The sequence below is a fragment of the Pleurodeles waltl genome, chromosome 8 (genome assembly GCF_031143425.1).
Source record: "Pleurodeles waltl isolate 20211129_DDA chromosome 8, aPleWal1.hap1.20221129, whole genome shotgun sequence".
Classification (NCBI taxonomy): domain Eukaryota; kingdom Metazoa; phylum Chordata; class Amphibia; order Caudata; family Salamandridae; genus Pleurodeles; species Pleurodeles waltl.
Window position 1 is genome coordinate 770,182,704 of NC_090447.1, and position 25,501 is coordinate 770,208,204.

Genomic DNA, 25,501 nt, shown 5'->3' on the forward strand with positions numbered 1-25,501 from the left:
TAATACCCAGTCAAGCCAAGGAATGCCCTGACTTGAGTCTGGGTTTTTGGAGCTACCCAGTCCAGAATAGTCTGGATCTTGGGTTGGAGTGGCTGAACTTGGCCTCCACCTACAAGGTGGCCCAAGTAAACCACAGTTCCCTGCCCTATCTGGCATTTGGATGCCTTGATAGAGAGGCCTGGTGATTGCAGAGCCTTCAAAACCTTCTTCAGGTGGACCAGGTGATCCTGCCAGGTGGAGCTAAAGAAAGCAATATCGTCAAGATAAGCTGTGCTAAAGGCCTCCAAACCAGCAAGGACTTGATTCACCAATCTTTGGAAGGTGGCAGGGGCATTCTTTAAACCAAAGGGCATAACAGTAAACTGATAATGCCCATCAGGGGTGGAGAATGCTGTTTTCTCTTTTGCTCCAGGTGCCATTTTTATTTGCCAGTACCCTGCTGTCAAGTCAAAGGTACTTAAGAATTTGGCAGCACCTAATTTGTCTATGAGCTCATCAGCTCTAGGAATTGGATGAGCATCTGTCTTTGTGACAGATTTACATCAGCCCTGTCATGGAAGAGCTTAAGGCGGTTCACATGGATCACCCTCTTGGGGCTCCTGCTTGTGCCCAGGTTCACCAGGTAGGTGACCTGACTCTTCCTTTCTAGCACTGGGTAAGGGCCACTCCATTTGTCCTGGAGTGCCCTGGGAGCCACAGGCTCCAGAACCCAGACTTTCTGCCCTGGTTGGAACTCAACCAGTGCAGCCTTTTGGTCATACCAAAACTTCTGGAGCTGTTGGCTGGCCTCAAGGTTTTTGGTTGCCTTTTCCATGTACTCTGCCATTCTAGAGCGAAGGCCAAGTACATAGTCCACTATGTCTTTTTTAGGCTCATGAAGAGGTCTCTCCCAGCCTTCTTTAACAAGAGCAAGTGGTCCCCTTACAGGGTGACCAAACAGAAGTTCAAAGGGTGAGAATCCTACTCCCTTCTGGGGCACCTCTCTGTAAGCAAAAAGCAGACATGGCAAGAGGACATCCCATCTCCTTTTGAGTTTTTCTGGGAGCCCCTTGATCATGCCTTTTAATGTCTTGTTGAATCTCTCAACTAAGCCATTAGTTTGTGGATGGTATGGTGTAGTGAATTTGTAAGTCACTCCACACTCATTCCACATGTGTTTTAGGTATGCTGACATGAAGTTGGTACCTCTGTCAGACACCACCTCCTTAGGGAAACCCACTCTGGTAAAGATACCTATGAGGGCCTTGGCTACTGCAGGGGCAGTAGTCGACCTAAGGGGAATAGCTTCAGGATACCTAGTAGCATGATCCACTACTACTAGGATGTACATATTTCCTGAGGCTGTGGGGGGTTCCAGTGGACCAACTATGTCCACACCCACTCTTTCAAAGGGGACCCCCACCACTGGAAGTGGAATGAGGGGGGCCTTTGGGTGCCCACCTGTCTTACCACTGGATTGACAGGTGGGGCAGGAGAGGCAAAACTCCTTAACCTTCTGGAACATGTTGGGCCAGTAGAAGTGGTTGACTAACCTCTCCCACGTCTTGGTTTGTCCCAAATGCCCAGCAAGGGGAATATCATGGGCTAAGGTCAGAATAAACTCTCTGAACGACTGCGGCACTACCACTCTCCTAGTGGCACCAGGTTTGGGGTCTCTGGCCTCAGTGTACAGGAGTCCATCTTCCCAATAGACCCTATGTGTTCCATTTTTCTTGCCCTTGGACTCTTCAGCAGCTTGCTGCCTAAGGCCTTCAAGAGAGGGACAGGTTTCTTGTCCCTTACACAGCTCTTCCCTTGAGGGTCCCCCTGGGCCTAAGAGCTCAACCTGATAAGGTTCAAGCTCCAAAGGCTCAGTTCCCTCAGAGGGCAGAACTTCTTCCTGAGAAGAGAGGTTCTCTTTTTCTGACTGTGTTGCAGTTGGTTTCCCAACTGACTTTCCTTTTCTCTTGGTAGGCTGGGCCATTCTTCCAGACTCCAGCTCTACTTTTTCACCCTGTGCCTTGCACTGTGCTCTTGTTTTTACACACACCAGTTCAGGGATACCCAGCATGGCTGCATGGGTTTTTAGTTCTACCTCAGCCCATGCTGAGGACTCCAGGTCATTTCCAAGCAGACAGTCTACTGGGATGTTTGAGGAGACCACCACCTGTTTCAGGCCATTGACCCCTCCCCATTCTAAAGTTACCATTGCCATGGGATGTGCTTTAGTCTGATTGTCAGCATTGGTGACTGTATAGGTTTTTCCAGTCAGGTATTGGCCAGGGGAAACCAGTTTCTCTGTCACCATGGTGACACTGGCACCTGTATCCCTCAGGCCCTCTACACTTGTCCCATTAATAAAGAGCTGCTGCCTGTATTTTTGCATGTTAGGCGGCCAGGCAGCTAGTGTGGCTAAATCCACCCCACCCTCAGAGACTAGAGTAGCTTCAGTGTGGACCCTGATTTGCTCTGGGCACACTGTTGATCACACTTGGAGACTAGCCATTCCAGTGTTACCTGGATTGGAGTTTGGAGTGGAACTTTTCTTGGGACAGGCCTTGTCTCCAGTTTGGTGTCCAGACTGACTACAGTTTCGACACCAGGCCTTTTTGGGATCAAAGTTTTTACCCTTGTACCCAGGATTGTTTTGTGAAGAGGCTCTGGGCCCACCCTCCTGTGCAGGTTTTTGGGGGCCTGTAGAAGACTCTTTACTATTTTTATTTTTGGCTGTCTCACCACCTTTCCCCTGGGGAGGTTTTGTGACCCCTTTCTTTTGGTCACCCCCTGTGGAAGTTTTGGACACCCTAGTCTTGACCCAATGGTCCGCCTTCTTTCCCAATTCTTGGGGAGAAATTGGTCCTAGGTCTACCAGATGCTGATGCAGTTTATCATTGAAACAATTACTTAAAAGGTGTTCTTTCACAAATAAATTGTACAGCCCATCATAATTACTTACACCACTGCCTTGAATCCAACCATCTAGTGTTTTTACTGAGTAATCTACAAAGTCAACCCAGGTCTGGCTCGAGGATTTTTGAGCCCCCCTGAATCTAATCCTATACTCCTCAGTGGAGAATCCAAAGCCCTCAATCAGGGTACCCTTCATGAGGTCATAAGATTCTGCATCTTTTCCAGAGAGTGTGAGGAGTCTATCCCTACACTTTCCTGTGAACATTTCCCAAAGGAGAGCACCCCAGTGAGATTTGTTCACTTTTCTGGTTACACAAGCCCTCTCAAAAGCTGTGAACCATTTGGTGATGTCATCACCATCTTCATATTTAGTTACAATCCCTTTGGGGATTTTCAACATGTCAGGAGAATCTCTGACCCTATTTATGTTGCTGCCACCATTGATGGGTCCTAGGCCCATCTCTTGTCTTTCCCTCTCTATGGCTAGGATCTGTCTTTCCAAAGCCAATCTTTTGGCCATCCTGGCTAACTGGATGTCCTCTTCACTGGAGTTATCCTCAGTGATTTCAGAGTTGTTGGTCCCTCCTGTGAGGGAACCTGCATCTCTGACTATTATTTGTGGAGTCAGGGCTTGAGAAGCCCTGCTCTCCCTAAGTAGGACTGGAGGGGGGGAATTTCCCTCCAAGTCACTATCTTCATCCTCTGAGTTGCCATCCTCAGAGGGGTTGGCCTTTTCAAACTCTGCCAAAAGCTCCTGGAGCTGTACTTTGGTAGGTTTGGGGCCCATTGCTATTTTCTTTAGTTTACAGAGTGACCTTAGCTCTCTCATCTGTAGATGGAGGTAAGGTGTGGTGTCGAGTTCCACCACAGTCACATCTGTGCTAGACATTTTGCTTCTAAAAGTTGGAATACTTTTTAAGAATCTAAAACTGGTTCTAGAATCTAATTCAAACTTTTACAAACTTTTAAACTCTAAAAGAAATGCTAAATAGGATCTAACACAAGGCCCTAGCAGGTCTTTTAAGAATTTAGAAAACTTTTCAAATTGCAAAAATCAATTTCTAATGACAATTTTGGAATTTGTCGTGTGATCAGGTATTGGCTGAGTAGTCCAGCAAATGCAAAGTCTTGTACCCCACCGCTGATCCACCAATGTAGGAAGTTGGCTCTGTATGTGCTATTTCAAAGTAAGGAATAGCATGCACAGAGTCCAAGGGTTCCCCTTAGAGGTAAAATAGTGGTAAAAAGAGATAATACTAATGCTCTATTTTGTGGTAGTGTGGTCGAGCAGTAGGCTTATCCAAGGAGTAGTGTTAAGCATTTGTTGTACATACACATAGACAATAAATGAGGTACACACACTCAGAGACAAATCCAGCCAATAGGTTTTGTTATAGAAAAATATCTTTTCTTAGTTTATTTTAAGAACCACAGGTTCAAATTTAACATGTAATATCTTGTTTGAAAGGTATTGCAGGTAAGTACATTAGGAGCTTTGAATCATTTCAATTGCATGTATACTTTTCAAGTTATTCACAAATAGCTATTTCAAAAGTGGACACAGTGCAATTTTCACAGTTCCTGGGGGAGGTAAGTTTTTTTGTTAGTTTTACCAGGTAAGTAAGACACTTACAGGATTCAGTTCTTGGTCCACGGTAGCCCACCGTTGGGGGTTCAGAGCAACCCCAAAGTTACCACACCAGCAGCTCAGGGCCGGTCAGGTGCAGAGTTCAAAGTGGTGCCCAAAACGCATAGGCTAGAATGGAGAGAAGGGGGTGCCCCGGTTCCGGTCTGCTTGCAGGTAAGTACCCGCGTCTTCGGAGGGCAGACCAGGGGGGTTTTGTAGGGCACCGGGGGGGACACAAGCCCACACAGAAATTTCACCCTCAGCGGCGCAGGGGCGGCCGGGTGCAGTGTTAGAACAAGCGTCAGGTTCGCAATGTAAGTCAATGAGAGATCGAGGGATCTCTTCAGCGCTGCAGGCAGGCAAGGGGGGGCTTCCTCGGGGAAACCTCCACTTGGGCAAGGGAGAGGGACTCCTGGGGGTCACTTCTGCAGTGAAAGTCCGGTCCTTCAGGTCCTGGGGCCTGCGGGTGCAGGGTCTTTTCCAGGCGTCGGGACTTAGGTTTCAGAGAGTCGCGGTCAGGGGAAGCCTCGGGATTCCCTCTGCAGGTGGCGCTGTGGGGGCTCAGGGGGGACAGGTTTTGGTACTCACAGTCGTAGAGTAGTCCGGGGGTCCTCCCTGAGGTGTTGGTTCTCCACCAGCCGAGTCGGGGTCGCCGGGTGCAGTGTTGCAAGTCTCACGCTTCTTAAGTGGAGTTGCAGGGTTCTTTAAAGCTGCTTCTTGAAACAAAGTTGCAGTCTTTTTGGAGCAGGTCCGCTGTCCTCGGGAGTTTCTTGTCGTCGTCGAAGCAGGGCAGTCCTCAGAGGATTCAGAGGTCGCTGGTCCCTTTGGAAGGCGTCGCTGGAGCAGAGTTCTTTGGAAGGCAGGAGACAGGCCGGCGAGTTTCTGGAGCCAAGGCAGTTGTCTTCTGGTCTTCCTCTGCAGGGGTTTTCAGCTAGGCAGTCCTTCTCTTTGTTGTTGCAGGAATCTAATTTTCTAGGGTTCAGGGTAGCCCTTAAATACTAAATTTAAGGGCGTGTTTAGGTCTGGGGGGTTAGTAGCCAATGGCTACTAGCCCTGAGGGTGGGTACACCCTCTTTGCGCCTCCTCCCAAGGGGAGGGGGTCACAATCCTAACCCTATTGGGGGAATCCTCCATCTGCAAGATGGAGGATTTCTAAAAGTTAGAGTCACCTCAGCTCAGGACACCTTAGGGGCTGTCCTGACTGGCCAGTGACTCCTCCTTGTTGTTTTCTTTGTTCCCTCCAGCCTTGCCGCCAAAAGTGGGGGCCGTGGCCGGAGGGGGCGGGCAACTCCACTAAGCTGGAGTGCCCTGCTGGGCTGTGACAAAGGGGTGAGCCTTTGAGGCTCACCGCCAGGTGTTACAGCTCCTGCCTGGGGGAGGTGTTAGCATCTCAACCCAGTGCAGGCTTTGTTACTGGCCTCAGAGTGACAAAGGCACTCTCCCCATGGGGCCAGCAACATGTCTCTAGTGTGGCAGGCTGCTGGAACTAGTCAGCCTACACAGACAGTCGGTTAAGTTTCAGGGGGCACCTCTAAGGTGCCCTCTGGGGTGTATTTTGCAATAAAATGTACACTGGCATCAGTGTGCATTTATTGTGCTGAGGAGTTTGATACCAAACTTCCCAGTTTTCAGTGTAGCCATTATGGTGCTGTGGAGTTCGTGTTTGACAAACTCCCAGACCATATACTCTTATGGCTACCCTGCACTTACAATGTCTAAGGTTTTGTTTAGACACTGTAGGGGTACCATGCTCATGCACTGGTATAGTGCACCCTGCCTTAGGGCTGTAAGGCCTGCTAGAGGGGTGTCTTACCTATACTGCATAGGCAGTGAGAGGCTGGCATGGCACCCTGAGGGGAGTGCCATGTCGACTTACTCGTTTTGTCCTCACTAGCACACACAAGCTGGCAAGCAGTGTGTCTGTGCTGAGTGAGAGGTCTCCAGGGTGGCATAAGACATGCTGCAGCCCTTAGAGACCTTCCTTGGCATCAGGGCCCTTGGTACTAGAAGTACCAGTTACAAGGGACTTATCTGGATGCCAGGGTCTGCCAATTGTGGATACAAAAGTACAGGTTAGGGAAAGAACACTGGTGCTGGGGCCTGGTTAGCAGGCCTCAGCACACTTTCAATTGTAAACATAGCATCAGCAAAGGCAAAAAGTCAGGGGGCAACCATGCCAAGGAGGCATTTCCTTACAGTGACGTTTGATTATTAATAAATATTAATGAAAAGTAACTTTTAGAAAGTTACCTTTCCCTGGCTGAACCTCCTGGAGGCTAGATTTGCATTTGTTTTCCCACTTCTGTCAGCCTGTAATTAGCTTTTGAAGAGATGTGTAAACTGCTTACAGAGCGGAGAAGAAAGGCCTGGTGGTGTTGTCCCCATGATAGGATGACCTGTTGGGTTGGGAACGGGAACTGGATCAACTTCAAAAAAACCTCCCCTGTCACAAGCAGTTGTTAGCTGACACCTGAGCAAACCCCAAACCCCAGTAAAGCTCCAATCCAAGTGGGCCTCTTTTTGACATCACTGTGTCAAATTCTGCTGGAGTGTAAAATCCTGTTTGACAGGTTTGCTGGGATATACGAATAAGGCTAGTGGGTGCACCTTAAAGAAAGAGAAACAGGATAGTAAAACAATTCTTATGTATCCACTGCCTGGTTAATGGAAACCCCCTAATTTGTACTGCCAGACTACAGTTTCAGTGTTTATTGTGTGTACAGTGACTGCCCCAAACTGAATTTTAATGTCAGATGTGGGAGGACACTAACTACAGTACAACAGAAACACACGCACACAACATCTTCACTGATGTCCTGGTGGGCTTCAGAAGTGTACTTCTATGGAGGATTGGGATTTAAAGCATTAGGTCAGAAGGTAAAGTCTTTGACCAGGACCAATCAGGTTGGTGTGTCCAAACTACGCTCCATTATGGCCAGTCTTAAGTTGTGCCCAAGTCCTAGTCTATCGTGACCACTGACTAGCATTGGTACTTTGTGCTTCTGGGAACTATTCCTGCTTAATACTTAAAAAAATCATATTTTCAGTTCCCCTTATTGGATTTTTGCCGTTTTGGTATCATTTGCTTATTCAATTTTACTTGATTTTTCTAATTCAGTTTGGGTTTTTTATTGTTTTGCATTTCAACTATATTACTGTTTTGGAACTGCATAAATACTTTACACATGGCCCTAAGTTAAGGCCATCGGCTCTGTGCAATAGCTGCCAATTGGGTGGACTCATGTTTATTTAGTGACTTTGAGGGTTCACCCCCACAAAGGCTGTGGGTTTTTCTACAGGTGGGTAGTCATCCACTCCAATTAATAATTTATGCATAAGTCACATTAATGTTGAAAATCGCCCTTGAGCATCAGCAGGTTTGTAGAGTCACAAGTAGTTTTAAAAACAAATTTAGATGCAAAACTCACACTTCATGCACAAACACTTTGTGCACACGCACAAACACTTTAGGTGCCAAACCCGCCAATGGTGCAACTTAGGAGCAAAACCACACGTAGGTGCAAAATCACCCTTGGTGCATCATCAGCAGAAGCATGAAAACAGTTTTAGAGGCACAAATTACATTTAGGAGCAAAAACACACTTGGGTGTAAAAGCACCACTGGTGTTTGGAAACCACTTTCAGGAGAATAAATGCATCTTCACTGTTTCACTGTACTGCAACGGAAAGCACGGTTTAAGCATATGGACTAACACTTCTCTTGCCTGATCCAAAACATGAATGACACTTTCCCCAGCAATGGCTGAAGGACGCTGCCCTAAACTAAAGTGTGCCCAACTGGCAGTGTCTTAAGGTACTTTTTTGGTGCTGATGACTTGATCTCTTGCAAACTGCTAAAGGGATCTGTAGACATACCTTATAACACGCCATAAACATACTAATACTAATCCAATATCCAACAGGCTATCAGGCAAATGTGTCCCTTTGGACAAATATTTGGAATTATAGACTAACATTACCTACTTTCAGACTATCAAACTAGATTCTATTCTAGTCATGCCAAGGAGGCATCATGGATTACCAGATGAGGTGATACAGAAACCACTGATGATTCATGGAGCAGCACCACCCATATTACTTCCTCTTCTCTTTGGATCAATTCTTTTCATTGTTACTATGCTGCAACAGAGAGACAAATCCATTTGAATGCAAAGAATTGCATTGAAATAGATTGCCTCCTCTGTAACTGGCAGCTCGCTCATCCTTTTAATTACCCCCTGCACCACTCAACTCCAGGGCCTATGTTACTGAGGGTTTGACAACTTCCACTTGCAATACTCACCTTAAGTCTCTAAATGAAATCATCAACTCTGTCAACCTCAACTCCTACAAAGATGGCAACGGGATGCAAATCATTTAAAAATCCATCAGAGCTTTCACATGTTAAATTGGACAATATCTCTGAGAGGTCAAACACTGGATACTACTGAACAACCTCAGGTTAAACATGTCCAAAACGAAGATATTCACATGAGGCAAATAGATCAAACACCACCTCTCAACAACAAATAGTCCACACCAAACCACTCAAACTACGGGTGACTGACTGAGGCTCTACTCCAGAAAGTACTAGAATAAGCAACAGTCACCTAGAATTTCAAATGGCACAGAGCCCTGGATCTACCCATCAGCACTCGTAAATTACACAGACAGAATATACTTCATAGATGTTTAAATGTGCAACAAATAATGCTCACAAGTAATTACTGCACCAAATCAGAAAACTCTATATAGGACAAAATACATTCCATACCATTTTAAGTGAACACACACTGAAAAGTCATCAGGAATTGGATTCTAATTGAAGATTTTTATGGCCTCTCCAGGGGTGTGAAACTATATAATTGCTACAATACAACAAAATTCTGATACTGGTCCGGTGACTATGCATGGACAGCTTGCATGCAGAGCAGTGGTGGTGTCTCCAGGATAACCGCTGGTGCATCACACAGCCACTCAACGGCGGTCTTGTGTTGAAGACATCATAGGCATCTGCTCAATGCTACCTTTCCCCATAGCTGTGGAGCTCAGAGACACTGTGATGTGAGAACATGCCATAGCGCTCTCAGAACTTGAGAGTGCCACAGATGCTATTACAGCCACCTCTATGAAAGGCTGTGTGTGGGTGATGGCAAAGACTCCAACTTCATTGCCTCTGCCTGCTACAACAGCTCAATGGAAGAATGAAGTGCCAGGGAACTTTAGCATCTACAACTTCTGCAATGCAGTGCCAGTATGGATTATTCGATGGAGACAAAATTCCTACATTTAAATTGTGGACTCTGAGACACAAAAAATAAAAAGTGCCATACATCACAAGTGACAGTTCCAAAAGCAATTGGCAGTCATAAGGGCTAATTCAAAAGTGAACGACACTTCGAGCAAGCACTACTGTACACAGACAGGCTCACTGACCACCTATGTGTTATTGTGAACTAATTTAATAAGATAAGACATATGGCTTACGTTGCGACTTTCATACCAAAAAAATTACCAATTACAAGTCTGATTTTTAAAAGATGCTTTTACCTTCATCTCTCAACTTAGCAAGTGCTTGTCTCTTCTTTCTCCGTTTTTCTTTCTTCAGAAAAGCTCTGTACTTTTTATGGCTGAAAAAAAAGCAAAAGCATCAATAACGTAATGTGAAATAATAAACATCTACAGGACAACTAAAGCAACTTACCTGTTTCGCTCACGACATTTACATATACTTTATGCAGGTAAAGCAAAGTGATAACAGTTACGTATGCTACTTAGTTTGAGAAAATCAAGTACATGGATGTGTGTTTATATTTGTGTGAGAATGAACTAGAATCCTCATAAAGAGTTGGGTACAGGGCTTTCCCGTAAAGAGCCATGGAGCATCTGTTCTTACAGAATTCTAAGCTTACTAATTGGGTACTTGGAACATCTTAACCCCCACCACCTTCTCTCACCAGAGAGAGAACACAGTCTACACACCGAATGTTAAGTCACTTGTTTTTACCTCAAGAAAATTCATAGAAGAATCCTTTCTCAACAGTCTAGGAAAACCACTTTCATCGTATTTAGACCAGTTTATGATAACACACTTTATACTAACCTTCCTGCTTATAAGATCATCATATTCCAATTTCTATAATTCATGCCTGATCCAGAGCTTGAGCAGACACTATGAATTTCTTCCCACTTGAAATCTCTTCAATGGTTTCTATCTAAATAGCAATATCTCTTTACAGTTTTATGCTTGTGTCAAGCAGCCCGTTGCTGCTATTGCAACAAATACACAGGAGAAATGTTTGTGAGAAATGCCCCTCCAAAACTCTGCCTCAACAAATTTCAAAAACTTCCTCAAAACCAACAAAAGCCTCTACTCCACTTCCAAATAAATATATGGGAACAATGTTTGTCTGCCTTACCAGAATGCTCAAGTCCTTAAATGCTTACATTCTACGAATCCTGACTACCAAGAAAAATTGTACTGGAACCAGAACCTTCTCAGTAAATAGGGCCAAAGCTTGAAGCCCCCTCCCCCCTCTGTTCTGTCCAATGCACATCAAATCTTGGAAACTTCTTAAAACCCATTTTTTCTCAGCCTATACTCTGTACCGACTTCTATTACCTTCAGTTTTTTCTATCCCCCATCGCCGGACATCCTTTCCTTAGTATTTGCGTGCCCCACAAAATCCTAATCAAATCACATTTTGGCCACTACCTACTGTGTCGCACATGTGGAAAAAGAAGAAATTGTTCACATATTGCAATAAACAAAGTAGGGATAGCCAGACATGTCCCCGGTCAGTCTCTCAGACCCAGCGGGAAACTCTTAATGCAGCCCGCTGGAAGGCAGCTGCACAGGTGGCAACCTGACCACAGGACACCATCCGCCAAAGTCGTAATGGCCCCCATAATCATGCTATGATCAGTTTTGTCTAAATGAGACCGGAAGTCCTGAAAAAATTTAAACTTGGATTCCAGTCTTGCTGTTTGTGTATGCTGTATGGTACGGTCTAAATTGGTAATGCCTTGCAAGAACTCCTTAATAAACTCGAAAGAAATATTTTAAAAATCAACATTAATAAGTCACTGATCAGTAGGAACCGTCTTATCTATGGAGGAAGGTCATCGGAAGCAACCGAATAAACAGTTTTAGTTATGCTATTATACATTTACCTGGGAATTAGATTTACATGCTCATTTTCATAAACGGAGTACAACGCAGGAACGCTCTTGTCCTGACGAGATTTAATGAAGCAAATTCACACATCGGATGGGGAAAATTTGTGATGCAGCCATGATTAAAAACTTTATAGGGCAAATCTAAACCAGACAGGAGCATTACCTACCAGTCAGGTTTCTCAAGGAGCCTTATTCCCAGGGCTCGAAAATTACAATTGCTCACTCACATCTGTGAGTTGAATCAAGGAAGGGTTAGAGCTCCTATTGTTTCACTCACTCTTTACTGCCCCCCACCCAGGCAAGTGGTGCCTCCTTGTCCCCCAGCAATGCCACACATGAAAGTGTAGGATTGCTGATGACAAGAGTCATCTTGACAGATTTAAACATGTGGTTTGATAAGCCTGAAGGGGGAGAAAAGGTGAAAATGATCAGGGAACGGCTGCCCATAAGTGATGCGATATAGTTCTATGCCACTGAGTGAAAATGGTGTGATGCCGCCCACTGCTTTCCAAATGACAACACGCATGGTATATGGAGGTCATGAAAAGAGCAGAGAGCCAGTGACCAGTAACAAAGCTCTGAAGAAGCAGGAAACGTGTTCCACACATCATATGCATCAATGAGCTTCAGGGTTCTTGGCACCTCAAACGGGCCAGCCTTCAAATACCACACCACTCTCTGACATCCGTTCCTGGAACTCCCCTCAAACTGTGCCCCCTATATTGGCGAGACTGCAAGTTTAGTGAGGCCAAGGAGCAGAAAGTACCGATCAGATGTGAAGCTCTTTTGTCCCAGTCCCATGATGGTCACAGCACCTGCCACTCCACGCCAAATATATCCACCCTGAATGGTTACCGAACTCAATCTATCCCAACAGCAGGCTCAAAAACTGCAGTAAAGGGTGTGAAAGGTTTGCTTTGCATCCAAACATCCTCTGTATGGTGCATCAGTGTATTATGTCGTTTGATCAAGGTTGGCCAATGTAAAGAAATGGCTCCCTGTTGCAGTTGCCCCCCACTTTTTGCCTGATACTGATGCTGACTTGACTGAGAAGTGTGCTGGGATCCTGCTAACCAGGCCCCAGCACCAGTGTTCTTTCACCTAAAATGTACCATTGTTTCCACAATTGGCACAACCCTGGCACCTAGGTAAGTCCCTTGTAACTGGTACCCCTGGTACCAAGGGCCCTGATGCCAGGGAAGGTCTCTAAGGGCTGCAGCATGTCTTATGCCACCCTAGGGGCCCCTCACTCAGCACAGACACACTGCTTACCAGCTTGTGTGTGCTGGTGGGGAGAAAATGACTAAGTCGACATGGCACTCCCCTCAGGGTGCCATGCCAACCTCACACTGCCTATGGCATAGGTAAGTCACCCCTCTAGCAGGCCTTACAGCCCTAAGGCAGGGTGCACTATACCACAGGTGAGGGCATAGATGCATGAGCACTGTGCCCCTACAGTGTCTAAGCAAAACCTTAGACATTGTAAGTGCAGGGTAGCCATAAGAGTATATGGTCTGGGAGTCTGTCAAAAACGAACTCCACAGCTCCATAATGGCTACACTGAATACTGGGAAGTTTGGTATCAAAATTCTCAGAATAATAAATGCACACTGATGCCAGTAAAAAACGCACACAGAGTTCATCTTAGAGATGCCCCCTGTATTTTACCCAATTGTTCAGTGCAGGACTGACTGGTCTCTGCCAGCCTGCTGCTGAGAGACGAGTTTCTGACCCCATGTGGTGAGGGCCTTTGTGCTCTCTGAGGACAGAAACAAAAGCCTGCTCTGGGTGGAGATGCTTCACACCTCCCCCCTGCAGGAACTGTAACACCTAGCAGTGAGCCTCAAAGGCTCAGGCTTCGTGTTACAATGCCCCAGGGCACTCCAGCTAGTGGAGATGCCCGCCCCCTGGACACAGCCCCCACTTTTGGCGGCAAGTCCAGGAGAGATAATGAGAAAAACTAGGAGGAGTCACTGGCCAGTCAGGACAGCCCCTAAGGTGTCCTGAGCTGAGGTGACTGACTTTTAGAAATCCTCCATCTTGTAAAAAGAGGATTCCCCCAATAGGGATAGGAATGTGACCCCCTCCCCTTGGGAGTAGGCACAAAGAGGGTGTACCCACCCTCAGGGCTAGTAGCCATTGGCTACTAACCCCCCAGACCTAAACACGCCCTTAAATTTAGTATTTAAGGGCTCCCCTGAACCTAAGAATTTAGATTCCTGCAACTTACAGAAGAAGAGGACTGCTGAGCTGAAAAACCCCTGCAGAAGAACAAAGAAGACACCAACTGCTTTGGCCCCAGTCCTACCGGCCTGTCTCCTGCCTTCAGAAGAAAACTGCTCCAGCGACGCTTTCCCCAGGACCAGCGACCCCTGAATCCTCAGAGGACTGCCCTGCTTCCAAGAAACCAAGAAACTCCCGAGAACAGTGGCTCTGTTCAACAAAGACTGCAACTTTGTTTCCAGAGGAGCAGATTTAAAGACCCCTGCAATCCCCGCAAGAAGCGTGAGACTTGCAACACTGCACCCGGCGACCCCGACTCGACTGGTGAAGAAACAACGCTACAGGAAGGACTCCCCGGCGACTCCAAGACTGTGAGTAACCAAAGTTGTCCCCCCTGAGCCCCCACAGCGACGCCGGCAGAGGGAATCCCGAGGCTCCCCCTGACCGCGACTGCCTGACTCTGAAATCCCGACGCCTGGAAAAGACCCTGCACCCACAGCCCCCAGGATCTGAAGGATCGGAACTCCAGTGCAGGAGTGACCCCCCAGGAGGCCCTCTCCCTTGCACAGGTGGTGGCTACCCCGAGGAGCCCCCCCCTTGCCTGCCTGCAACGCTGAAGAGACCCCCTGGTCTCTCATAGAAAACTATTGGAACATAGTTTGCACACTGCACCCGGCCGCCCCCGTGCTGCTGAGGGTGTACTTTCTGTGCTGACCTGTGTGTCCCCCGGTGCCCTACAAAACCCCCCTGGACTGCCCTCCGAAGACGCGGGTACTTACCTGCTGGCAAGACTGGAACCGGGGCACCCCCTTACCTCCATTGAAGCCTATGTGTTTTGGGCACCACTTTGACCTCTGCACCTGTTCGGCCCTGAGCTGCTGGTGTGGTAACTTTGGGGTTGCTCTGAACCCCCAACGGTGGGCTACCTTGGACCCCAATTTGAACCCCTTAGGTGGTTTACTTACCTGCAAGAACTAACATTACTTTACCTCCCCCAGGAACTGTGAAAATTGCACTGTGTCCACTTTTAAAATAGCTATATGTGTTTTATGTAAAAAGCATATATGCTATTGTGATCATTCAAGGTTCCTAAAGTACTTACCTGCAATACCTTTCAAATGAGATATTACATGTAGAATTTGAACCTGTGGTTCTTAAAATAAACTAAGAAAAGATATTTTTCTATACAAAAACCTATTGGCTGGAATTGTCTCTGAGTGTCTGTTCCTCATTTATTGCCTATGTGTATGTACAACAAATGCTTAACACTACTCCTTAGATAAGCCTACTGCTCGACCACACTACCACAAAATAGAGCATTAGTATTATCTCTTTTTGCCACTATCTTACCTCTAAGGGGAACCCTTGGACTCTGTGCATGCTATTCCTTACTTTGAAATAGCACACACAGAGCCAACTTCCTACAGCCAAGTAGATCTATGAAGAATAAAACTGCTTAGGTACAGATAAATCTGAGGGCTCAACTGCCAGTACTTTTGCTAAAACTTTGTACTATCTGTTATGGCTCAAATCTGTTTAATTGTTTTCACTGAGATGAGAACAGTACAACAGATGGTCTTATAGTCAAAGGCCCCATTCCAAGGCAGGCTTCTGAAAAGTAATTATGAAAACAACTAGAACATAATCCCAGCCTCCCTCCCTCTCTGCCTGCCCCCTACCCTCGTACTGACTCCGTGCAAGTGTGTTCTGGAAAATCCAAACCTCTTGCCTATGGGGCCGCAAACAACTGCATGAGTGTTGTCACAGGGACAATCAGATGCAGCAGTCTCAGCTATTTGTGGCATGTCAGTTCATTAAACTCCATCGAGAGTAATGTGATATATGTTGCCCACAAGTCCCGGTAGCCTCTGGATTATGGGTTGCCACCAGGGTCAATTTCTCCATGTGCGAAGATGCACTATAGTCTATGTAGCCAAGTTGAATAAGTGGGGACTTTATCTGTGTCCCAGTGGGGCCATATCACCTGAAGCGCTGCGAATAGCGCTAGGCCAATTTGTCAATCCCATCTAGATTTCAGGAGAAGTTTGTGGGATCGGGGAGTCCCAGGATATTATAGGATTGAGAGCATGGGAGCTGTGTTTCAAAATTGGTATCTATGTTTGTCAGGACGCCATTCAAGTACCAAGTTAGCTTCAGGGATGTCCACAAGAGGTGCAAAAGTACACCCGTCACTCCGCAGTCTCGCCAGCAGGTGCGGTGGGTTGTGTTTCCTAAGTGTAAAGTAGCGGGAGTAAGGTACCAGAATGTGGCTATCTTCGTTATGTGTAAGAGGTCACTCCACTTCCAGTGCGCACCATTTTTCGAGAGGGGTTAGCAGCCTCAGTGCACCTTGCCGAATGTTGGGGTCGGATACCCAGTGTCTGATCTGTAGCTAATGGAAACATTCTGTTCCAAGGAGTATGTAGTCAGTTTTCAGTTGCTCGAAAGGGATGAGCCTGTCTGTGTCGAAAAAGTGTCCAATGGACCTACAACCAAAACACTGCCATGCAGAGAAGGCTGTGGGATAGAGGCCTGGGGAGAAGTCCAGGTTACCCAGTATGGGTGTCAACTGCGACAGTGGGCACTTTGTCCCAGACCGTGAGTGTGGATCAGGTGACCAGCGAAGGGTACAGGCCTCAGGCACTTTGTTTCGAGTATAACCAGGGTATTTTAGAGAGGTGTGTCTCCCCCCCCCCCCCAACCACTGCAGAGTCCATATATCACCATTGCTTTTCGGTTTCACGGCGGCTGCACTCTACCAGGAAGTAAAGCTGTGCTGCCTTTTAGTAGTGGGTGAGGCTAGGGCCCCCCCAATCCGGGGGGAACTGTTTGTGGTTCATGTTTGGAGGCTTCCCTTCCCAGTCAAAGTGACTGAGTTTGGCCTGGAGAGATTTGAGTATGCCCATGAAAGGAGTATGTGGAAGAGACTGGAACAGGAATAGGGCCCATGGAATAGTATTCATTTTAAGAGCTGCTATTCTGCCCAGCCAGCAGAGATGGAAATGTCTCCCCTGGGCAAGGTCCACCTTAATGTGGTGGATTAAGGTACGAGAGATGATTGCTACTGTGTCGATGGCCGTGGAAGCACTCTGTACCCCAGGGTACGAGATGGAAGAGTCAGCCCAAGTGGTTAACTGCTCCTGAAAGGGGGCTCGAGGATGCAACAGAAAGATTATGGGCCTGGGACTTGTGGAGATTAATGTTAAAGCCTAACCCCTTCCCAAATTGCTTCAGCTCTTCTATCACGGCCAGCAGTGAATGCAAATAGTCGTCAAGTGCCACTAGGACATTGTCTGCTTATACTGTGCATGTCTCCCTTGAATCGCACTCCAGTAAAGCGAGGGTCATCCTGGACTCTTTTTGCCATGGGCTCCATTTATAAAGCAAACATGGAGCAGGGAAAGGTACCAGTACCTGCAAGCAAGTTAAAGAGTCTTGCGAGGATTGGGGCACGGGCATGGGGTTTTATAAAATAGGGGAAAGAAGTCAGTGGAGCGGGGGGGGAGGGGGAGGGCTTAAGCAGTTTCAGTTGTGAGATTGCCGCGGTGACTTCATCAATTCAAATGCGTTTGGCCAATAGAAGCATTTGCAGATAACAGTGCTGTGTTTTAAGCAGAAAACAACTTGTTGCATTTTTAAAAAGGTAACAGAACTTAACTGCAATGTAAGTTTAGACATGTTTAAACATTGCCAACTTAAAAGAATAATTGTGAAAAATTCTGAGGGGGCCCGATGTTTTTTTTTTCCCCCACTGGGAGGGCGTGGAATTAAAAAGTTTGAAATCCACTGGTCTAGGGAGTCAGCCTCTTGTGGGGACAGTCGAGGAGAGTGTGTGCCTTGAAGGTATGTGTTGGAGTCCGCATCGTGTAGGTCGTTTGCCTCATAAAGAGACATTCAGAAGTCCCTGAAGGTTGACGCTATGAGGATATCATCAGTGACCTCAGAACCATCAGGGATCAAGAGAGCAACAACCCTATCGGTCTGACTATTAACTCAAAGTTTGTGGGCAAGAGGCCTGCCATATCTGTCTAAGATCTAGGCTGCATTGCTGAGTCCGCTCAGACTCCAGCCACTGCCAAATCCTTGGGGCCCCTGTTAGTTTGTAGATGGCTTTTAATTCTTGCTCCTGCCCCTATAGTTTCCTTTCCTTGTCTTTACGTAGCTTGTTTTTGGCTGTGGAGGCAGCAATAAGCTACCCTCTCACAACAGTCTACAGCCTCTCCCATAAGGTGGCTGTTGAGGTGTCCTCTGAATCACTGGTCTCCATGAAATCGGAAATGGTTTGTGGACAATGTCAGACTGGTGAAGCAAACTATCTTGTAATCTTCATGGGCCGTTCATCGCTGGGGAGACTTGACCCACAGGGTGAAGGGAAGGGAGGCATAACCCGATAGGGCCGTGGGTTCAATATCAATCTCCTTGATCCTAGACTGTATGGTCAGTGTGTTCAGAGAGTACTCAATTTGGGCATATCTTCTATGTGCAGGAGAGAAGTATGTATGATCTCTGGCTTGTGGATGGGAACATTTCTCTTAGCCCCGCCTCCTGCAGCCACTTATACCATGCCCCCCCTTATACCTGTGAGAACACCCACCTGTCCAGAGCTCCGTCCTTACCTACTGAGATCATTATTCAACACAAGGCTGAAGTGTTTCCCCCAGTCAGGATCTTTGGTCGGGAGATTCTAGGTTCTCCAACACAGCCCACTTCAGAAACTGCTCCTGGTTGTTACTTGGGGCATAGATGGGTGCAACAGTAAATGGAAGCCCCCCTATTTGGATGTGGTATGCTAGTAACCTGTCTCTTATTTCGGCCACCTCGTTCCCAACCATCCCCCTGAAGGACCATGAGAATAGGATGGCCAAGCCCCCTGTCTTTGTTGGGATAGAGGATAAATAGTGATTAGGGAAACAGCGGGATTTCAACCTATGCCAGACAACATATGTGTCTCCTGGAGGAAAAAGATCAGCCCTGCCCCCCACCTTTGCTTCGAGAAAGGACAGCACCGGTCTCTACTTGCCGGGCTGTTGAGGTCTTCCACACTGAGGCAAATATATCTCCAATTTGGGGTGGGTGTATGCTACTGACATCTCCCCAGTGTGGACTCAAGGGTTGAGGTTGAGTCTGAGAATGAAGGAGTGCTTTAGCACATTTGGGAGGGAAGGAGCCTGAGCTCACAGGTGTCTTCCTGCCCTACAGTGAGTACTATCCTCTCACTGACGTCCAACAAAAACATAAACAAGTAAAATAACTGAGTAGTACAGTGAGCACTGTCGAGAGCCAAGGTGGTCGTGTGGATAGCACCAGGGGTAGAGAAGCCCACATCTAGTTATGTCTCACAGTACCTTCAGCTCCCCCGCATACAGTGCAGTACTGAATGCAGCAGGGCTCCTATAAACAGTGTCTGACCAAAACACAAGCTTAGCTTGTGTCAACGAACCTAGGCCACTATAAAGCTGCTGAGTACTGGTCGCCTCTCAAGGGCAAAGGTTGCATGGTCCGGGTTGGGGCCCTCAGGTGATATCATGACCCAATACCACTGATGTGGTCACCTATTTTTGGTCTCTGTGGCGACCCCTTTCTGGCGTCATCTAGGATGTCCAAGAGTCGGCGTGCCTTCGCCCAGGTTTTAGTTTGATGGAGTTTGTTGTCCCAATGGAAAATGAGGCCGACCAGTCGGCCAGGGCATACGAGATCCCTTTATTTCAACTGAACTAAATGACGGGTGGGAAGCCTCTGTGTTTGTTGAGTGTCAGGGCAGAGAAGTCTTGGAACAGCTCTTATTTTGTGACCATTGAATTGTACAGAGTGGGCTTCTCTCACTTTGCACAGGATAGTTTATTTGAGCCAGAAGTCGTGGATGTATGCAAGGATGGCTGACGGGTGCCCCCCCACCCTCCATCACCCATGAGGCCCACCCTTTGGATCCCGGCCAAATGTATGCTGGTCTCCGCCATCAGGTTTAGGATCTTGTGGAAGATGTCCAATAAGTAGTCTACTAAGTCTGCACCCTCAGCCCCGGTCGATGCACCATGGTTGAGAATGTTGTTCCAGCTGGAGCAGTACTCTAGATCCTCTGCGTGGGCCCACAGGGTTGCTTGCTGTTCTTGTAGGCGTAGGACTTCCTGTTGCAAGTGCTCAAGCTCTTTGCCTTCAGGTCTTGCAAGAGATGTATTTTGTGTTTTTGATGTTGTTGCATATAGAAGAGAAGAGAGCCTCCGTGAATGTCCTCATTAATGGAGCTTCCTTGTCACCCCCCTCCGCAACAGCTATGAGCTGCTAAGGCAACCAGGACACCAGAAAAGCATATGAGCATATCCCACGGAGTATGGCCTTTCTTGCCCTGTGCTGCTGCAATGTCGGGCTGTCACTCCTCCCACAACCAGAACCAGACCACTAGGGCTGCAGTAGGGTCCATATAGAAAGGAAGGGGGAAACCTGTGAGTGCAGGCCACTCCCACCTAGATTGCAGCGCTCACTCGAGCCTCCACAAGCGCAGCACTCACTGTGTGTGGCCCACCCGGAAGGGCCTGAGCCTGGCTTGTGTTGTTGTGTACTTTTCTGGTGTGGTCCTGGTCAGCTAGGACAAGCAGGGGTGTGCTTAGTCTTCTGTCTGTGCAGTCTGCGACGTGAGGCTAGGCCGATGTTCATCAGGCACTCAAGCCGCAGGAGCAGCAATGCGGAGCACTCCTGCTCCGGAGAAGTAGTTTGTGAGCGCCAAGCCATTCCAATTGAGCCAGCTGCCCCATTGGAGATGTTGAAGTGTAGCGACAGCATGTGTCCTCTGCTCACAAGCCATCAGGAAGTCATGTCTCCAGGCCCAGGATTTCGTCCATGACAGGGAGGCAGCACTGCATCAAAGTCGTGGCCGCCGCAAGCCACTTGCTGTATTGCAGCACTGACACCCGTCGTCTGGAGGGGGTCACGGTAGCTGTGTGACTGATGCTCCTGGGAGGGGCCTAAGTTAGCCTTGTGGGCAGGTTTGAGGGATAGCCTGCAAGCAGGCAGAGAAGTACAGCAGAGCTTCCTACGCAGCCCCTATCTTGACCACACTCCCACCAACTAGCCTTTACAAAGCACTAACTTCAAGGTGAAGGGTAAAGAGGAAAGCTTGTTGTCTTTTTTAGTATTACCACTTTCCTGGTTTATCTCAAATTAGAAGGAAAGTGGCCTTTCTGTCTACATAATATATATCTCCCATGTTCCTCCAATTAAATGCCAGAAAGCTGTGCAACTCTGGAATTTTCTTGATATGCAACAAGTCTATAATTGCATCTACTTCTGTTATCAGTGCCTCTAGTATGTTTTTATGTTTCTGAAAGCACACTTAACAGCACCTCTCTTTTAAATCCCTCAAACTCCTTATTCAATCTCCACGTGTGTTCTTGCATAGCCCATTCTAGTTCTCCCATATTTGGGCATCTCTTACTTTTTCCCATTTCCAACAACTGAATAGGTATGTGGCCAACTAATATCCATATTCACAGACTGTTTTATATGTGGCAAAGCTCACCTTTCTGGTATAGGCTAGTTCTACTACAGCCATTGCTCCCTAACTGTCATTCCTTCTCCTTGTGGCTCAGCTGTTTGATGAAGAAAGAATTAGTCTTCCACCCACCGTTACTCAGCCTCTAATCTCATGAAATTCTAGTGCCTCACCTTGATCAAAGTTTTAATAAAGGGCAGCTTTGTACCTGTCGCCAGTGCATTGTAGACCACTCAAAGTGGCCCCCTATACTTCTGAGGGAGCATTAACTGCGAAGAGTCCATCCATCACAAGTTCCAAATGTTTGAACTCATTCTGATCTAGTAAATGTAAGGTATTTATCATCCTTTGATCATTCATTACGGCAAGTACAAGTGGGCAAGACTTTGCAGATCTAAACTTTGTTATCTATGACCTTATAAATACAATATGCTGAAAAGAAGGAGTGGACTTATGTAGAGGGAGACAAATGTGCACTTCAGTGAGCAAAAAGTCTACTTTCTCAGTGTTCCCTTCCCACCATGCATACACAAGACCCATTATTGTATGAATATTCAACTTAATGAGACTTGCTGGCCCCCATCGACTGCCCCCGTGCCCCAATCAATCTATATCACTTCATCTCTAAACCAGTCTGTGCTTTCAGCACAAATCCATGAACTGCAGAAAAAATCCAGCAATAGAGGTTAGGCTGTTCATATGTAGGATCACCATTGCCTATCAAAATAAAAATCAACATCTTGCATCCTAATATTCTTTTTGAACTCTGAGTAGTATAAACCAGATAACTACCCCTGCGCATTCCCAAGAGTTCCTAGTTGAACCTGTATTCTACATTCATGTGCCCTGAGCAGCCCTGGTCTGGTCTGCAATGTGCCAATTTTGGGGAGATGCCTTATGTTTAATTTTATTTTATCAAGCACTAATATCTACATGCAATGACAAGCTTATGGAGACTCTTACATTTGATGTATTTGTTTGCACCAGCATTTCATTATCGCTGTATCTAGACCCTTTTCAGAATGGCATACAGGGGCATTAAATAAATCAAACCAAGGTTTCCAAATTTATACAGGTATGAAGTTCATATAGCATTTTTACTACAATGCTCATGTTTTCATATGTACATAGATTTTTAAAATAGAGCTGCTTTTAGTAGTAAAACTCATTAAGGCTTCAAGAGTGAGTGTACATTTAGTGCTTAAATTAACATGGAATAATGCACGATAAATACGAAAGAAACATTAAAAAGTATCATAAAACAGCGAGCCCTATTTATAATATTAAGACTGCCATACTGCAAGTAGTGCTACATTAATCGTAATGTTACTGATACAGTTAATACATATGTTGGTTCTTTCACATTAAAAGGGTCGATTGGTGGATTTTGGCTAGAAATTAGTCTGTTCCATGCAAGAACATTATATTAAACACAGAAATTACAAAGAGACAAATGCACTCAGAAATATCCACACAACACAGGATTCGAAGGTACAAACCATGAAGGTTTATCAAAAGGTAGAAATCAATACAAAAGTCTTCAAAATGGTCCCTTCTGTAGGGTTTCCCCTGTCTTTTTGGCTTCTGACCTCCTGTTTTTGATCCTGTGCTGAATTTCGTTTTTGCTGGCTTTAGGACTCTTTACCACTGCTGACCTGTGCTAATGTGCAAGTGCACTCTGTCTAACTTGTATTGGTGACTGGTTTATCCATTATTGGCATATTTGATTTTCTAGTAAGACCTTAGTGTAGTGCACCATGTGTGCCTAGGGCCTGTAAAATCGAATGCTAATAGTGGTCCTGCAGCACTGATTGTGCCACGCACGAGTAGTCCTGCAAATGTGTCTTAGGCCTGCCACTGCAGTGCCTGTGTGTGCAGTTTTAAACTGCCATTTAGACCTGGCAAGTGTACCCACTTGCCAGGCCCAATCCTTCCTTTTTCCTACATGTACGTTACCCCTAAGGTAGGCCCAAGGCAGCCCCATTGGCAGGGTACACTGTATTTAAAAGGTAGGACATGTGCTGGTGCGTTTCACATGTCCTGATGGTGAAATACTGCTAAATACAGTTTTCATTATTGCAAGGTCTATCTCTCCCATACGTTAACACGGGGCTTGCCTTGAAATATCTTTAAAATGTAATTTCCCATTGGGAGCAGATAAAGAAATTGAGTTTGGGTCTCTGAACTCACAATTTAGAAATACATCTTTTGGTGAGTTGGTTTTTAAAGTGTAAGTTTGAAAATGTCACTTTTAGAAAGTGGGCATTTTCTTGCTTAACCGTTCTGTGCCTCTGCCTGGCTGTGGAACACACGTCTGGGGCAGGATGACAGTTGGGCTGCTAGTGAATTTACTCTAGACAGTCACAAAAAGGGAGCTGAGGTGTGTCCTGCATATCCTGATGGCTCTTCCTGGGCTAGAGTGATGGGAGGAGCTGACACTTGCACCTGAATAGGGCTGTGCTTGTCCTTATACAAAGCAGTCTACAGCCCCCCCGTAGTGTGTCTGGGGCCAGGGCAGGAAAGGCAGGGTCTTGTGCACAACAAAGACTTTCCTTTGAAGTTTGCCTATTTCAACAGCAGAAAAGAGTATGTGTTTTGGGTCTCTGAGACCACAACTTCAGAACACTTCTGGACTGAGGACTGAGGACATTCTGCCAGGGAGAAGAGCTTGATGCTGTAGGTGGACGTACGACTCTGCCCGTTGCTTTGCTCTGCTGGGCTGCTGCTCGCTGCTTCTGCCTTGGAAGTGAAAGGAGTGGACTCTGCTTTCTACATCCTGAACTGAGCTTGCCTTCTTTTAAAAAGTCTCAGAGACAACAAAGACGTCTTCTACCAGTGCCTGGGCTCTTCTGCTGAGAGTCCTGACTTGCCAAGTTATGGCAAATACAGTCCCTGGGCCCTTGGAAGTGGAAGCTGTTGACCCGATGAAAAATCCAGGCATCAGACTGTGGCGGCAGAAAAACTACGCAGCGCCTGTCTCACAGCTGCAGATTTGACGCATCTCCTGCTTCAACACAGATGCGTTTCTGCCATGCGTCTGGATTTTTCACGCATCGCCCCAGGGAGTAATTTTTCTTCATTGATGCTGCACCGCAGGCAGGATTCCATGCATCGCCTTTCATGCGAGGAGAAGAATCAACGTATCGCCAACCCAGCGGGAAAAGCATCCACGCATTGCTTGCTTTTAAGACCAATTACCTCCTTTGCAGCCCGCATCACCTTTGTTTTTGACGTATCCAAGGTACTATGTGTTATGAGGATACAACCACTGGTTCTTCAAGATTAAGACATGTTTAAACCTTAAAAAGTGATCTCTCTGCTTGTGTATGTTGGATTAGTATAGTTTTGGTCTTGTTTTACTCCGATAAATATTGGATATTTTTCTAAACTGATGTGGAGTACTTTTATGGTGTTTTCACTGTGTTACTGCATGTGTACAAATACTTTACACATTGCCTTTGAGATAAGCCTGACTGATTGAGCCAAGCTACCAAGGGGGTGAGCAGGGGTTATTTCAGGTGTGTGACTCCCTTACCCTGACTAGAATGATGGTCCCTAGTTGGACAGGGTGTGAACTGACTGCCATCCACGGACCCCATTTCTAAAGACTGGTAAATTTGTTGGGAGAGGAAGAACATGGAAAATACTCTCAATTCAGAATAAAGGGAGGTCTGACATAAAGTCAGCCTTAGGGTATTTGGGAAGGACATTGGCTCATCTCCAAAATGGTGAGCCTTCATACACTTTTAGACTAAGAAACTGTGCAGTCACTGTGATGTGAAAGAACGTTACATATGACAACCAACAGAAAAATAGAAAACACATCATATAGCATAATAACATTTGGCCTACATCTATTGAGTATGATGTGCTATGCCTTACACAGAAAACAGCACTCCATTCAAAATATAAATAGCACCCCCATTCGGCCGAAGGAAGTGACCTTCATTTGTATACAACTGTAAATCTGATCTCCCTGGGACATTAGGAAGAGTAAACATTACATTTAATATATTTTACAAATCAAGCAAGACCATAGAACTAACTGAATTGGGTACTATTATCAACAATAAATGTTGCATCTAAGACATAAGGTG

General features: G+C 46.4%; 1 protein-coding gene across 1 annotated transcript in view; it reads right to left on the reverse strand.

Moving 5' to 3' along the window:
• Positions 1-25,501, reverse strand: part of ZRSR2 (zinc finger CCCH-type, RNA binding motif and serine/arginine rich 2) — a 226,800-nt gene that overhangs the window by 197,626 nt on the left and 3,673 nt on the right. The window contains exon 2 of the mRNA XM_069205016.1: positions 10,067-10,146. Within this exon, the coding sequence (XP_069061117.1) occupies positions 10,067-10,146 (80 nt within the window). The remainder of the gene's footprint in view (positions 1-10,066; positions 10,147-25,501) is intronic.